This window comes from Aotus nancymaae, unplaced genomic scaffold, assembly GCF_030222135.1.
Source record: "Aotus nancymaae isolate 86718 unplaced genomic scaffold, 86718_ANA_hifiasm-v0.15.2.pri h1tg000058l, whole genome shotgun sequence".
NCBI classification, from domain to species: Eukaryota; Metazoa; Chordata; class Mammalia; order Primates; family Aotidae; genus Aotus; species Aotus nancymaae.
Genome location: NW_026988472.1, coordinates 26,536,071 through 26,553,907, shown reverse-complemented (window position 1 = coordinate 26,553,907; position 17,837 = coordinate 26,536,071). Strand labels below are relative to the sequence as shown.

The 17,837-nt window shown below is 33.7% G+C and overlaps 1 protein-coding gene across 11 annotated transcripts in view; it reads right to left on the bottom strand.

Annotated features, from left to right (window-relative positions):
- DMD (dystrophin) overlaps nucleotides 1-17,837 on the bottom strand; it is a 2,277,745-nt gene that overhangs the window by 1,383,048 nt on the left and 876,860 nt on the right. For all 11 annotated transcript variants that reach the window (XM_064364425.1, XM_064364424.1, XM_064364427.1 and 8 more), the window contains exons 20-22: nucleotides 16,391-16,632; nucleotides 10,476-10,656; nucleotides 1,100-1,245 (exon numbers count right to left, since the gene is read on the bottom strand). In XM_064364425.1, coding sequence (XP_064220495.1) covers nucleotides 1,100-1,245; nucleotides 10,476-10,656; nucleotides 16,391-16,632 — 569 coding nt within the window. The remainder of the gene's footprint in view (nucleotides 1-1,099; nucleotides 1,246-10,475; nucleotides 10,657-16,390; nucleotides 16,633-17,837) is intronic.

The following is a 17,837-nucleotide window of genomic DNA, read 5'->3' as shown; positions in this document are numbered from 1 at the left end:
TATATATCAAAAGTTGTTTATATATTCCTTTGAATACGTTTCCTAAAAAAAATTTAACACACAGAAAAAGATTCTATATGATAAAATTAAAATTTGAATTTTTAAAACATTTTTCTTAAAGTACGCGTATTATCTCAGGTCCTAAATATGTTTTCATGTCTAAAGAAATAGAAAATTATTGACTATATGATATACTATTTTAAAATTAGTAGGAAAAGTATTCTAAAATCTTTTATAAATTATTTATTTCATTTCCCATATCAGTATTATATGTTTCCTGATATAAGGATGTTAAAACATGTAGCTATTAGAATTCAACTTTCTCATTACAATATTACATAAAATTAACGTTTAAATTTAAACTAATTTTATAAACACATCCAGCCCTCCATATTTGTGGATTCTGAAACAGCGGATTCAATCAACTACTAATAAATAATACTTGAAAAACATAATTACATCCTTACTAAACATGTAAGACTTTTTTATTGTCACCACTTCCTAAATAATATAGTATAACAACAATTTTTATAGTATTTACATTGTATTAAACATAAGTAATCTGGAGATGATTTAAAGTATATCAGAGAATGTACATAAGTTATATGCAAATATTACACCATGTATATAAATGACTTGAGCATCTATAGATTCTGATATTCATAGGAATTCCTGGAACCAATTCCCCATGGATACCCAAGGATGACTGTACACCGATTTTACCCATCTGTTTGAGAATGTTAGAGGAGTTACAAATAAAGAAGCAAAGGAGGGAAATAACACCATGGCTTTTCTAATAATCAAAATAAGTATGTCTGAAAATGCAGGCTAAACTAAAAATATACTTCATAAATAGATCATACCATTGTTTTCAAAAACAGCATATATATATATATGCCTATATATATATATCCATAAATAGATAGAGAGTGTATACATAAATAATATTTTAAAGTCTCATTTTCCTTTGCTCAATGGGCAAACTACTATACTTGCCACAATTATTTAAATTCTAATATTATTTAAAGGTTACATCAATGTGATTGTTTGATACATTAGAGGACTGCTTTATTGTTTTGACATTCAAATTTTCACAAACCTGCAATTCCCCAAGTCTCTGCTCCATGATTTCATACTCGGTGACACTGAGTTGAGGTATAGAGAGTTTGGTTTCTGATTGCTGGATCCACGTCCGGATGGTACTCATTGTCTCCTGATAGCGCGTGGGTGGCAAAGTGTCAAAAACTTTATCAAAAGGGAAAAAAGAATGAAAATCAATAAACTGTTTCACACTTTGCCATGTTTTCCTAAGTTGTCAGCAAACTCAATCATATTACTATTTTCAAATATTAGTAAAATTAGAAAATCTGAAATGCATATTTGAATATGATTATGACTATGAAGATACATTCCTGTTACATGTGTTTGCCAGGGACCTTACATATATTACATTAAATTCACAAATCAGCCCATAAATTCTGTATTGTTTAATTCATTTATAAGGTCAGGAAACAGAAAAACAGCTAAGGTCAGAAAACAGAAAAACAGAGAAGCTGAGTAATTTGCCCAAGGTCATACAGATGGTATTTGGAGAAACCGAGCAGAGTCCAATTATATCTGATATTGAAAGGATACTCTCTTTCTGTGCTATCATTTGCCTTTGGAAAAAATAGTATCATTATCCAAAGCCCTTGATTTTTAAATTATATCATGTCATGTCTAATTTTACCAAAACAAAACCCATTTATATATGCTTAGTGTATGTATCGAGAACTCTAATAATTATCCCATATATATTATCATTCTTCATTCTTATAATAAATGAGTGAGGTATACATTGTTAATCCCAACTGCAATTGAGAAAACAGGCCATTAAGAGGCGTGTGTGTGTGTGTGTGTGTGTGTGTGTGTGTGTATAGATATATATAAACTTTTACATGTATAATTATGATACATAAATATGTATATTAAGGAAAGTATTAGAGATACACAGTATGTATATACATACAAGTTTATATACATATGTTTTAAGTATATGTGTGTGTTTATATATGAAATGTCACTTAAGTGGCTACACTGGCCATATTGAAAGAGATTAGGCACAAGATTGAGAATGCTGCAGAGAACTGTAAACGATAAAAAGGATGTAACATATTTTAGGGATAATCCAAAAGAAATTCTAGGATAAAAAATACAGTAAGTGAAAAATAAGAACTAAGTGCATGGGTTTAACAGCAAATTTGACAGAGGTAAAGAGAGATTTACTGAACCTTAAGATATCTCAGAAGTGAGCAAAGGATATAAACAGTCACTTTTCAAAAGAAGACATATATGAGGCCAACAAACATATGAAAAAATGGTCATCATCATTGGTAATTAGAAAAATGCAAATCAAAACCACATTGAGATACCATCTCATGCCAGTTAGAATGGCAATCATTAAAAAATCTGGAGACAACAGATGCTGGAGAGGATGTGGAGAATTAAGAACAGTTTTACACTGTTGGTGGGAGGGTAAATTAGTTCAACCATTGTGGAAGACATTGTGGCAATTCCTCAAGGACCTAGAAATAGAAATTCCATTTGACCCAGCAATCCCATTAGTGGGTATATACCCAAAGGATTATAAATTGTTCTATTATAAGGACACATGCACATATATGTTCGTTGCGGTGCTATTTACAATAGTAAAGACCTGGAACCAACCCAAATGCCCATCAATGATAGACTGGACAAAGAAAATGTGGCACAAATACACCATGGAATACTATGCAGCCATAAAAAACGACGAGTTTTTGTCCTTTGTAGAGACATAGATGAATCTAGAAACCATCATTCTCAGCAAACTGACACAAGAATAGAAAACCAAACACTGCATGTTTTCACTCATAGGTGAGTGATGAACAATGAGAACATGTGGGCACAGGGAAGGGAACAACACTCACTGGGTTAGGTAGGGGAGGCAGGTGGAGGGAAAGAGATGGGAGGGATAGTAGGGGGAAGGGAGGATAGGGAGGGATAACACCGGGAGAAATGCCTGATGTAGGCGATAGGGGTGGGGATGGAGACAGCAAACCACCACGGCATGTATGTACCTATGCAACAATCCTGCAAGATGCAGGATGTGCACATGTACCCCAGAGCCCAAAGTACAATAAAAAAAAGAAAAAACATTAAAAAATGCTCATCATCACTGGTCATTAGAGAAATGCAAATCAAAACCACATTGAGACACCATCTCACACCAGTTAGAATGGCGATCATTAAAAAATCTGGAGACAACAGATGCTGGAGAGGATGTGGAGAAATAGGAACACTTTTACACTGTTGGTGGGAGTGTAAATTAGTTCAACCATTGTGGAAGACAGTGTGGCGATTCCTCAAGGACCTAGAAATAGAAATTCCATTTGACCCAGCAATCCCATTACTGGGTATATACCCAAAGGATTATAAATCGTTCTGTTATAAAGACACATGCACACTTATGTTCACTGCAGCACTGTTTACAATAGCAAAGACCTGGAACCAACCCAAATGCCCATTGATGATAGACTGGACAAGGAAAATGTGGCACATATACACCATGGAATACTATGCAGCCATAAAAAATGATAAGTCTGTGTCCTTTGTAGGGACATGGATGAATCTGGAAACCATTATTCTCAGCAAACTGACACAAGAACAGAGAAACAAACACCCCATGTTCTCACTCATAGGCGGGTGTTGAACAATGAGAACACAAGGAAACAGGGAAGGGTGTATCACACACTGGGGTCTGTTGGGGTAGAATAGGGGAGGGACAGCGGGGGGTAGGGAGGTTGGGGAGGGATAACAGGAGGAGAAATGCCAGATATAGGTGACAGGGATGGAGGCAGCAAACCACATTGCCATGTATAGGTGACAGGGATGGAGGCAGCAAACCACATTGCCATGTAAGTACCTATGCAACAATCCTGCATGTTTTGAACATGTACTGCATAACCTAAAGTGCAATAAAATATATACATATACATTAAAAAAAGTCATGGTGTGAATATGAAATCGAGTCCAACTTGAATTCCCCATCATTACCTGTGGGGGAAAAAATGCATTGCACGTATGCATAGAAGCTGAAGTCATGACATATATGTACTTTGGAAAAATACTCAACTTGAGCCTTTAATTCCCTGCCAACTCTACGCCGAACTTGTTCCTATTCCCTATGATTGATCTAAAGTCTCGGAGACAATACAACCAGCAAAGGCTCCAAACTTTATTAAATAACATAGATCAGGACAAAAGTAAGCATTTCTCTAAAATGTGAACACTGACAAAGGTGTCAAGAAATAAGACGGGACCTACAATATATGATTATTAACATACTAGAAATGGTTCTTCAGATAATTAGAAGTGCAAGGAAGTCTGAGTATAACTTGAATTTCTAATGCCAACACATAAGTTGTTTCCTTAGTTTGAAATATAATGATCTTTGTGATTGGGAATTCAATCAAGATTTTAGCCCAGTTTTCTATCAAAATCAATATTCCATCCTCCAATTAAAATACGTCATTTAATTGCTTCACGCATTTTTGCTTATGCCACTTGCTCTGCTGAAAGTCCCTGCTGGTCAGGCTCCATTTTTACAAAGGGTTCCAGGTGTGGTCTGACATGAGTAAAACAGATGGGTTTATAGGAATTTTATCTAAGATCACCTTAGATTTTGTTTTAAAAGTCATAAAACTCCAATGAACCAAGTGAAATTGAGGTCATTTTCATAAGTACTGCTCTATTATTCACCTTCTGGACAACTGATTTATTTTCCAGTTCAATTTCATTTTTCTAACCAACTTTGTATAAGTATAAACTACCATGCTACTGAAATATTTATTAGAATGTAAGAGTTTTTTTTTTTTCTTTTGGTGAATTTTCCCTCTTTTTCACGTTTTGCTAAAAGTAGCTCTATTCACTTAGCAATAATTTCTTCAAAATATCCTGTTAATCTATTTTATATTTAACTGACAAATAATAATTCTGTGTATTTATGCAGTATAATGTGATGTTTTGATTTATGTATGCATTGTAAAGAGATTCACTCGGGCTAATTAACATATTTATCACCTCACCAACTTATCTTTTTTGTGAAGATATTAAAATGTATTCTTTTACCAATTTTGAAATATAGATTTTTATTAACTGTTTCCACCATGCAATACAAGAGATCACTACAACTTATTCCTCCAGGCTAACTGAAACTTTCTAGCCTTTGATTAACACCTTCCCTTTCCCAACTTTCCTCTTCCTTCTAGTCTCTGGTAACTACCGTTCTATTCTCTGTTTCTATAATTTGACTTTTTTGGATTCCCCATATAAGTGAGAGTATATAGTATTTGTCTTTCTTTTGCCCATTTCAGCTAGCATAATGTCCTCCATTTCCATCTACATGGTGGCAAATGACGGAAACTCCTTCTTTTTAAAGGCTGTATAGTATTTCATTGTGTATATATACCATATATAGACATTGGAATATATAAATATCACTGTATATGATATATATCACTATATATTATATATATCACTGTATATATATGTGTGTACATATATATATGGCATATTTTCTTTATCCATTAATCCTGTGATAGACACTGAGGTTGTTTCCGTATCTTGGCTGTTATGAATAATGCTGAAATGAACATGGCATGGGCAATAAAAGCAAAAATAGACAAATTACATTGCATCAAACTGAAAAAATTCTGCATAGGAAAGGAAACTGTTCACAGAGTGAAGAGACAGCTCACATACCAAGAGAAAATATTTGCGAATCACGTATCTGTTAAAGAGCTAATAACCAAAATATATAGAAAAATCAAACAACTCAACAGCAAGAAAACAAGTTATCTGATTAAAAAAAATGGGCAAGGGATCTGAACAGACATTTCTCAAAATAAGAGGTACCAATGGCCAACAGATATGTGGAAAAATGCTCAACATCTCTAAACATCAGAAAAATGTGAAAACCACAATGACATAACACCTTAAGCATGTTAAAATTAGCAAGGCTATTTTCAAAATGATGGAAGATAAATGTTGGAGAAGCTGTGGAAAAAAAAGTACACTTGTTCACTGTTGGTGGGAATGTAAATTAGTACAGCAATTTTAGAAAAAAGTATGAGGTTCCTGCCACATAAATTTTATATACATACACATGCATACATATATACATATATATACATACATATTTATATGGGGTCATATTTATATGTGTATATATATATATATATGTGTGTGTGTGTGTATATTGCTCTAACTTGGCATTTACCAAGTTTTCCCATGATTCTTGAGGTCAGTGAACAACTATTTTATCTCACAATAATAAGCACATAGCTTGCTTAAATAAATATTTCCGCTACTCTTGCTCTTGTTGGTATTGATAAAAATAACACAATATTTTTAAAGAAACATTTACAGATAGTTTATCTGGATTCAATAGTGAAGGAGCAATGCAACAGAGTATGTGTCTACTGGAATAAAAGATTCCTTTGCCTAGATGTGTTAAAAACTAAATTTTAAAATAAAAATTTTTTTATTTTAAAAAAGGAATTTAGGTCAATTTTCTGACCTGTAGCTAGAAGAGTTAGTTCACATAAATCTTCGTTTAAATTCCCAATCTCAGCATCTTAACAGGGAGGGTAAAGACTAACCACAGAACTTGAAATTATGACCATGGAGAGCATCCTTGCTGACTACCCTAAAATTTTCTTCTACTATCTCTGTAAGAGGCAAAAGTTATTTTGTTGCAATTCTGGCAAGAATATCTTCCCTTCTAGGCCTCCTCTGATCATCATCTTTTCAAGGGTTGCACTGATTTTTCTTTATCTTATCACAACTGTAGCTTAAGTTTCAACGGACTCTCCCCTGTGTGGCTATTCTTCCCACATGTCTCCCTGCTTCTCCTCAGACTTGTATTCCATTTCTTTCTCACATACCAGCTAGAGGGTGAGTTTTTCAAAAATGCAAATAAGGTTACTTAATTTCCTCAACTGAAATTTTGGAAATGTCAACTGCTCTTAAAAATCCAAACTTTTATAGAAGTTTATGGGGGCCTTAAGCAATTCTACCCTCATCTTGTCCTAATATTTCCATGATTTGTTAGGTTCCAGCCCCTCTGGCCTCCCTTATGTCTTTGGGATATGCCAAGCCCTTATTCTCACCTTTGGCCATTTGGGTCTCTTTCCATTTCTCTTAATGTCCTTTCTCCAACTTATCACACAGCTAGCACCTGCACATTCTACAGGTTTGGTTCAAACATTATCTCCCCAGAATCACAGTTTCAGACCCCAAAGTGATTACAATCTGAAATAACACTCAGATATTCAATTTTATTATCTTTTTTTCTATAAGCTCCATGAAGATATAATACTGCTCTAGATTTTCTCCACCAAGTACATTAACTAGTGCCCAGCACTTTTATGGCACATACCAGGTGTTCAAAAATATTTCTGGAATTTATTAGTGAATGAGTAAGCAAGACACTGTTCTGAAAGCAATCTAATGGTGTAGAACAGAAGAGAATCATTTTGAAACTTTAGAACAGATGAAACACTGGCTTTGTCATAACTAATACTGTCATCTTCTCCATTTCTGCAAAACTAAACCAAATGAAAAAAATTCCTAATTATGTTTTTGACATGTTTTCCATATTGCTAATGAAATAAACTCAAATTACACCCCAATTTTTCCCTTATTTACATTTAAAAATAAGGTTTCATTTTTTCCTTGTTGATAAAATTATCAAAACAAACTGGGTGCTATATTTCTATATTCATCTAGCATACAGCATGGGTTTTCTGGTTTTCAATTTCTAGAAAAGTATTTTATCAATTGTCATGGGAGACAATTCCTCCCCCTCATCTTCCAAGACCTAGGCAACCACTAATCGTATTTCTGCCTCTACAGATTTGCCTACTGTGGCCATTTTATATCAATAGAATCACATAACATACGATCTTTTGTAACTGGCTTCTTTCACTTAGCATAATGTCTTCAAGGGTAATCTATGCTGTAGCGTGTATCAGTACTTCATTCCTTTTTATTACACAATAACATTGCATTGTATGGATGTGCCCATTTTCTTCATATAGTCATCAGTTGACAGACATTTGGGTTTATTCTACATTTTGGCTATCATGAATAATGTTGTTACGAACATTCATGTGTATGATCTAGTTACTATAGCATTCCATATCCATCCTTTTAGTTATTCAAACCTCATTAGGTTATTTGTGACATAGGTGTAATAAAAACATATACTCAATGTGTTTCTCTGAGGATTAGGTAAAATAATGTATAAATTAGTTATTTATAGACTAAAAAGTACTTTGAAAATGGAAAGAATTGTTTCTTTTTATATTATTTTCTCCTATCACTTCTGTCAGGTAACAACCACCAACTCCTTATATCAATTTTCACCACGGGAAATATATTTCAAAAGCCAGATTTTTGTGAGAAAAGCTAGGTTATAAAAGTAAAGAGGAAATAAATGTAACTATGGATGCCCAGGCACTTCTGTTAGCTCTTATTTGCTGAATACTTAATATGTCCAAAGTCCCGTGGAGTAATACAAGCCATGAGATTTACTCCATGGTACCAGTTTGGGGATAATGCATACACATGTGCAATTATTTCAAATAATTACAAATTAACAAAATAAACTGCTACATAATTTGATATGCTACATGCTTTCATTCACTATATATATTCCATATTTAAAGGGTTATTTATCAATACCTAAACAAGCATTCCAAAAGGGTGAATAATAACATTAAAGATGTGTTGGTAAAGTGGAAATGAGGATAATTTATTTAAATATAAATGGAGAGAAAAAGTTGGGAAGTTTTATAAACAATCATCATTTGTAGGTATGAAGTTAAAAAAAGAGAAGACAGATGATACGGATGGATGGATGGATGGATAGCTGTACGAACAGAGATTATATATTATTATATATTTATATTGTAACATCATAGACAAATCTCAATGATTATCAATTGCTATTCTGAACATCTTTAAAGTAAACGATAAAAAGTTGAACTTTAATATAATTAAGAGGTATATATAGATTAAAATAATTTTCCAGTGAAAAGGCTCCTTTGCCCAACAGTTATTGTCTAGCCACTAAATGTATTTAACTTTAAGTGAGGTTTATGTATTTTATGACAAGCGAAAATATATTAGTGTTAAATAGGTCAGTATTTGAAAATCTAGGACATTTAAAATATTTTCCCAAATTGATTTTACAGAGGCACAGCAACAAGTATACTGAAATCCACTAGAGGGAGCTGGTATTATTTATAAAGCTTTACTACCTGACAGGAAAATAAATCCCTAAGCAAAAACGACTTTGAAGTATTAAAAAAAAAAGCATTTATCCTCTGCTTTATTTAGTTCATTTCATTTTTGTAAAAATGAAAAGCTTGGAAATGAGAAAAGCTTTGTGCATCACTACATTAATTCTGGAAATGATATTATATGGTGAATTCTTTAAATATTTACAAAGAAAAGCAATAGGATAATGTATTTTCCAACTAATTAAAGTTTTAGTAGAAAACAAACATATGTTCCTGTGCTTCCCATAACAAATTTGAGGAAGAGATTTTTTTCAAAAAATACTTTTATCTTAATGCCTTCAAACCCAATTTTACTCTATAATTCTTTGTGTGTGCACATGAACATATATATATGCACGTATACAGTCAACCAAAAACCCATTTACTATTTCATAAAGGTGGTCATTAATCTGTCTCTGAAAAGAATTTTTGTCTTAAAATTAAGTTGATGAGTAGAGATATTTTGGAGCAGATACTATGTATTAACATCATCTTATTAAAGCAATTCAATGAGAGACAAAAGAAACATCTTGAAAAATTTGCTACTCACATGGTATGAATTTGCATAATTGCTCCACTTTTATCTTTTATCATCAAAGGAAAAAATAGGATTTATGTAATTATAGTGATCCAGTAGTAAAATGTAGCCCAAAGAATAATTTGTCCTTTGCTGAGTTTCAGTTGCCACATGTATGCTAAAAGTATAATACTCTTCAGATAAATTGACAGAAGTATTAAAAGATGCCTAGCAAATATCCTTGTACATACAGCAAGCTAGACTTAATGAAAGCCTATTCATATGACCTCAACTGCTCTTTTATTTTCTTCAATGTCCAAAACGTCTGATTTTGAAATCTACAACCCACCAAGGAGAAGCTATGCCCATACAAAACATGTTTTATTTGTTTCTCAAAGTCACGAAATTATTATGATGACAAAAAATCTAAAGACAGCATATCTGTTACACCAGTAATTCATTCCTTTTTAATATAGGTTCTAGGGAGAATGGTTCCATGGACAGAAATTACTGTTTCATGTTAGTACTTTCTGGATTTCCCCACAAATAACCAATTTGGAAAATGTCAAGTTAGCCATTTTAGAATGTTTACTTACTTGTCTGTAGCTCTTTCTCTTTGGCCTGCACATCAGAAAAGACTTGGTTAAAATGATTTGTAAAGGCCACAAAGTCTGCATCCAGGAACATGGGTCCTTGTCCTTTCTCTTTCAGGGCTATGCTTTGAATTTTTAATCGTTCAATTTGAGGTTGAAGAGCTGAGAGCCGGTTGACTTCATCCTGTGCCATAATTTAGAGGATTGAAAGTAAATAACACTTTTACTTTGCATACATTACATTTTGCAAAAGAAGGTATTACAAAGCAGTAAGGCAAGTTTCGCATAATACCCTTCAGAAGTGTCTGATAAGAAACATCCAGACCGTATAGACAAGCCTCTATCACAGGCCATCAACTTAAGGATATATTGGCTCTTTGTTCAATATGTATCATCCTATATAATGATATTTAAATTGCAAGATGACATAATTTAGAGCATTAATGGGTATGAATGTGTGCAGTGGAAAAGTGCTACGAATGACCTTAAATCCTTTCCATAAATCAAGTATAGACTGCACCCCTCTTATATCAAAATTATGTGCCTTTGCTTCAAATTCTAAGCTCATTCAACAAACAATATTTTCTCTTACATTTCATTTGCGTAAAATACAAATTATATATGCCCCTACATATATGTATATGTGTATACTATATTAAATTATAAACATATTTTGATATAAATATATAGATTACATATACACATATATAAAATCTATATAACACTTATACGTATGTATATATACATATATGTGTATATACACACACACATATAAAAATATGTCTATAATCGTCTAACTTTTGTATGGTCTCATTACTTCTGATCAAACAGACAATTGCTGTTTTTTTAATGACGGTGACTGTCCAGATTTCCTCTTGTTGTTCTGGCATAATTATGAGCAGCATCGTCTCTCACTCTCAGTAGCACCCTGGTTTGTATGATAAAATCACATGAACACTGCTGTGCTGTCACTAGCTCATGTGGCTACTGGGCGCCTGAAATGTGGCTGCTCCAAATTTAGATGCATTGAAATTACAAAATATGTTTAATTCAGAAGACTTACTAAGAAAAACTGAGAACATAAACTATCTTAATGTTTTTAAATACTGATTAAACTTTGAAATGATAATATTTTTGATAAATCAGGTTAAATAAAAGGTACTATTGAAATTCATTGACTGTTTCTTTTTCCTTTCCTAATGTAGTTTCTACACCACTTAAAATTACACATGTGGCTTGAATTTGTGGCAAGCCCTATATTTATTTTGACATGCTATTCTCTACATAAATGTTTTCGTGCTCTTGTTTCCAGTGAAGTTGGAATTTTTTTGTAATTAATACATATATAATTTGAACTCAGAAGGTTTTCACTGCTCTTCTAAAAAGTGTTATTACCGTGGCTGCTTACTTATAACTCATATATATGCTGTCTTTAGAAAAAATACTTAAGGATTAGTCACTATTTAATATGTAAAAACAGGATAATTGAAATTTAAAAATTGGAACATGAGTGTATTAGAAGAAGAACAAAACGCAAAGAATTACAGCAATTCTAAACTGAATTTAAATCTGAGCTTCCTGAAAATCCAAGTAAAAAGGCAAAAAAAAAAATGTTATTATTTATGGAGGCATTCATACACTTTCAGAGAGAGACTAACTTTTGTCTTAGGATTGGCTGAGAAATTTATCACATAAATTCTGTCATAGTTGCAAGACTAACTAATACACAATGCTACTTAGTCTTACTTTTTAAAGGACAACTTTCAGAAGAATGTGTTTATATGGTTATAACAATATGAGTTGATTCAGGTAAAATAACCTCTGACGAGTCAATCTTTTTGGTGGGTGAAGATTACAGATGTTTGGCAAAATAGGGAGGTGACCTGTATTTCTCATTCAAATATAAATCCTCTCAAACAAGTGCTAGAAAGTTGGTACATATCAATGGATAAGAAATAAGACAAGAGGTAAAGGGTTATACTCTGTATTTATAGTACAGAAATATGTACATATACTTTGTATACTAGATTTACAAATGACAGCATTGGCATCTGCTGTGAACTATTAAGAACCTGATTCACATTTGGCCAGATGGAGGGCTGCCATTTTTCCTGTTTAGGGGGCTATAGAAAGAGCCAACATCATAGCCAAGTGTGCTCTGAAAAACAAAGGGGACTTTGAAACTAATAAAACATTTGGGCAAGTGTTCAGTTGAGACCTTAACATTCTGAGAATAAATCACAGAAGACAAAATTTTTAACTGAAGTATTCAGCATTTAAAAAGATGTCAAAAACCAGCCATTATTTTCGATAAAAGGATTTGGTATAGTTGGTTCTTCAGAGTATGGCAACTACTTTGAGTCTGTTTATCCTTTACAATTATATGCTTATCTCATGGAAGCTTTTGTATTTTTCTCAGAAAAGGGTTCATGAATGTCTTCCAATTCTAAAAAGGCTCTCTTACCCCCAAAATATTAAGAACCAGTCCTGCCAAGCATTGGAATATGAGCTAAATATGCACTCTAATGTTATAAAACCTCTCCAAATAAAAAGAAGCACTGAGAAACATATAATTTATTTACCTATCACTAATCACAGCAGAACACTATACATATATTTGCCCTTGTATGAATAATATTAAGCTTGTCTTGCTAAATATTTTACCCGAAGTGATTCATCAAATTGATAGGCACCAATGGGTCTGAGAGAAAGACTAAGGGGTGATAAAGACGTGACAATAGACTCTGGAACTTTGTTGCTGTATGCAGTAAAAGAAATACTTTCACTTAGGATGACTTCCTCAATCTCCAGGCAATATTTAATATATAAAACTTCTGGTGATCTCCATGTGCTCCTCAGGTTAAGACCAAGATACTAGCAGGTCTCAGAAGTCAGTGATTTGTATCCTATTTGTCTGTCTTTTCCTCTTCATCTCTCCTCCCATTCCCCTATGTTCAGAATTTACAGTGGTCTTCATCCAGGTGCATGGCCTTCATTGCTCCCTCTCACCATGTTCCTTCTGCCTGAAGTCTTTTGCTTCACTGTTCTCTTACCTAATCCCAACTCATCACAAAGGCCTCAACTCTAATGTTTCTCCCTCAAGGAAGATGCCCTTTGTGGCCTTATCAGGCCTGATTTTCCCTGTTAGTCATTCTCCCAAAGCTCTGCATCTTTGTCTAAACCACTGTTCCTAGCAGGAAATTTAAAAATATTTATTGATTACATTGCTTCACATCTCTCTCCTCTGCTTTCCATAAATACAGTAAAAGCAAGGTAAATGAATGCTCACTCTAATATTCCCAAAACTTAGTGCTATGGGCTAAATTGTGTCTTCCAAAAGTCACATGCTGAAGTCCTAACTGTCAATGAGACTGTATTTGGTGATAGAACTTTTAGGAAGTAATTATGTTTACACGAGATCATCAGGGGTGGGCATCCTAATCCCTTAGGGATTGGTGGCTTTATAGAAGGAGACAGAAAGAAAAAGAGAGAGAGAGAAAGAAAAATAGCTCTCTTTCTTTCTCTCCAAGTATATACACAGAGGAAAGCCACGTGAGGACAGAGTGAGAAGTCGGTCACCTGCAAGCCAGTAAGAGAGCCCTCACCAGAAGATGAAGGTGAACCCTGTCAAACCTTGATCCTGGACTTTCTCGCCTCTAGAACTCTCAGTAAAGAAACCTGTGTTGTTTAAGCCACCCAGTCTGTGGTATGTGTTGTGTTAGCCTGAGCTGACTAATACACTCAGTATCATTCTTAGACACATTAGAGACACTGAATGTATATATTTTATGCATGACTGGATTTTGTAGGTGCTATTACTAACTACTAAGGGAATGTGTTCTCTTTCCAGGTACATGAGAGGGCATAGTTTTAAGGGCAAAAATTTCCCAGTGCCATGCCCCCTCTCAGCTCTCTCCATCCAGGAGATTTAACAGTTTATGTTTGAATTTTGTGCGTGCGGGAAGAAACTAAGAGTCAATCACCCCAGTGGAAGTTTAAAGAAACTCCTTCCACTGGCCAGAGGAACTTGAGGAGGTAGGAATTTCTCCCAGGATAAATTCCCTTGCTCCTTCATCCATACAGGATTTCCAGCTCTCTGGAGTCCCCTCCCACATGGTGGGAGCTCCCTTTCCCCTCTGGGATTTCCCCTCTGGAATCCCCTTCCATACTCTGCATGGGAGTCTTTGTCTTCTTCTCCTTTCCTTCTCTTTTCTCTACCTAAATAAAATCACCTTTCTGCAACACTTCTTGGGTCTGATATTTACTTTTACGAGCATACAGTGCACCTGCAGTGGTCCTATCTCTTATTCTTTAAAAGATTGGAGGCCAAGAACCCACAGCATTCTCTCGGGGTAGCTGTGCCTCTCACCAGCACCTGAGAAAAAAACCTAGTTACACTATTATATCTGAATCTCAAGAGTCTGGTAAGGTAACATCATTTTTTTTTTTTTTGCAAGAAATAATGTATTTGGATTATTCCTCTGATTCACAGGAAGAACGGCATGGGTTCTATTATAAAATTATAAAATGTATCTAAATGTAGGAATTCCTTAGAGGTGCGTATTTGCCTAATAAGTCAAGTGACTTATCCAAGGTATTCTTATCCAAAAGTATACTTTCTGTATTTGTTTATTTCCTCAGCAAACTAATGCAAGAACAAAAAATGTAGTAATGCTATAGGTCCAATATCTGAAGAAGAACCATTAAGTCCTTCAGTTGTTTTTCTCCTCAAAACCGCTTTGAATTTCTCATCACTTTTTGGGTCCAATAACTTTTCTAAATCAACCATGGCACCTTTTCATGTCTATTCTACCTTTATTTAAACCAGTCTTTTTGAAGTATGCAAATGAAACTCCATTCTTTGTCTTCTGTATTAAACATGATCATCTTGATCTATCATTAAAGGTTCATCCTAGAAAGGTTTTAGTCCATCCTCTAATCAGTTTCTCACTCCGCATGAAAAGTACATAACTCATAGTAACAATGAAAACAGTTTAGGCTATTTTCATTATCATACAGCTCTTGTTTTCTTCCACTTGAAGGCATCATTATTTAATCTTTTTTTCAGGCTCTTTTTTCCACTTACATCTTGTTTGCCCCTCCAGACCAGGAGACTGACATTTACAGATTACAGTTCCTTGTCCTTTGCCTTATGATTCAGTTTAGTCAGTGAGGAGCCCTGACAAGATTCTGAAGGCAGGGAAAAAAGTGAAGTAGGGTGTTTATTTATCTGACTCCGTTTCTATGAGGATTCCTTAAGCTAGCTGGCCATGCTGCTTTTACCATGAGGATCTGACTCTCTCCTAAGTTTCTGTAACTTTACTCAACCTGATCCTTTCTGGCCTAAAAGAGGTAACAGCTCTGATGGTGGGTTACTACACTATCCCATGTGGTTCCTGTGTACTCCAGTTACGTTTAAAAAAAATATCTCTTTGTAAAGAAACCTTCCTCAAATTATCCTAATTTGAGAGGTCCATCAGTTTTAAATATTTTCCTTATTTATCCAATTACAAAGCATCCAAGCTTGTTATTAATCCATGTTCGAACTATTTGCATGAATTCCACTTTTTCAACATATGATTAGCTTTCACTTGTCACAAAGGAAGACTTCCAAAGTATAGGCCATTTTTTAATAAGATACATGTGGTTTCCACACTCCTAAACTGCCTCATCCTTTTGCAAACCGACACAATCAATTAGATGTCTGTAACTACGCCAAATACAATTTTAGAATCCGGGTATCTATGTATTACCTATTTAAACTGATTTTCATTGATTATATTTTGATCTTTATTGTGCTTAGCGAAATCCTTACATGGTGAAAGTTTAATTACTAAATACTTTGTTCTTGTCTTCTTGGAAATTGCCAAGAAATTCCTATTGATTATGCTCCAAATGGAAGGAGAAAAGATCCTTACCTTACAAATTTTTAACTGACTTTTAATTGCTGCTGGCTCTGATGTCGTGGTGGGTTGGATTTTCAACCAGTTTTCAGCAGTAGTTGTCATCTGCTCCAATTGTTGTAGCTGATTATAGAAAGTGATGATATTGTTCTGATACTCCAGCCAGTTAAGTCTCTCACTTAGCAACTGGCAGAATTCGATCCACCGGCTGTTCAGTTGTTCTGAGGCTTGTTTGATGCTGTCGGCATTAACACCCTCTAGAAAGAAAAAAAAAATATATGCCCTGAACCCACAGACTGAAAGAAATGATCTGAAAGCCAATACATCCTAATTATAAAAGTATTCACCATATGAATGATTTCAAACCAAATCAATTATTTACTAAGATACAGATGTGTAAATATGACTTTAGATAATTCATTGTGAATTACTAGACTTGCGTCACAACAAAGAATATCAATTCCATCAAGTAATGAATAAAAAGACATAAGATGCAGAAAAGTAGAATATACTTAAATAAAATATTAAATAAAAATTTAAATAAAAACAAAAGTGCTCAAAGCTCTGATGGTAGCTGGAAGTTTGATCATGAACAAATAACATTTTGGATATCTTCAGATACATTTTAAATATCAGGCATATTACTCAAATATACTTCCCCAAACTAATTTACATTTTTAATTGTAAAAATGGGCTTGGAAATTCATAGTATTTTTATAGTTTTAAAAAGTGGAAAAGAAATTATCCAAAATTAACTATTCTTTATTTCTTTTATAGAAGACTAGAAATAAACAGATTGCCCATGGACCAAAGGAATTAAAACAAGTACTAGGAAAAATAACCTTTCTAATATGAAACATTTTTAAATTTATAAATGCAGAAGTTGATATGAAAGTTTTACAATCATCTATGGTAATACCAAACCCAGAAAACTTTATCAAGGGAAAAATGGAAACACAAGCACATCATTACCACCATTACCCTTCCGGAGTACTACTATGTACCACGAAATATACTACGTCATTTCATATACGATGAATGCCAGTACAAGTACATATTATTCTATATATAGCATGAAAGCATGGTAACATCATGCTATGCTATGGATTAAAATATTCAAACTCTCTAAAGTTAGTTTACAAAATTTAGACTTTCTTAGATTTATTAGCTTAGTTTTCTTAATAAATGACATGATGTAAAAAAGAAAATAGATTGATACTATGCATTTTAAAACATAGCTACATTAGCACTGATAACTTTTTTATACTTTTGAAATACTGAATATTTAAATGTTTTATATTCCAACATTGACCTACAGGGATAACAAGAGATCATAAAATCACTTTAAGTTTCTTTCTCTAGGTTAAAATACCTAAAAGGTAGAAGAGTAGGTTGGTAGTAGAAGAGTTGGTTGTCTAAGAGAATCTACTTTTATAAATGTTAATCTTACTTAATTTTCTGA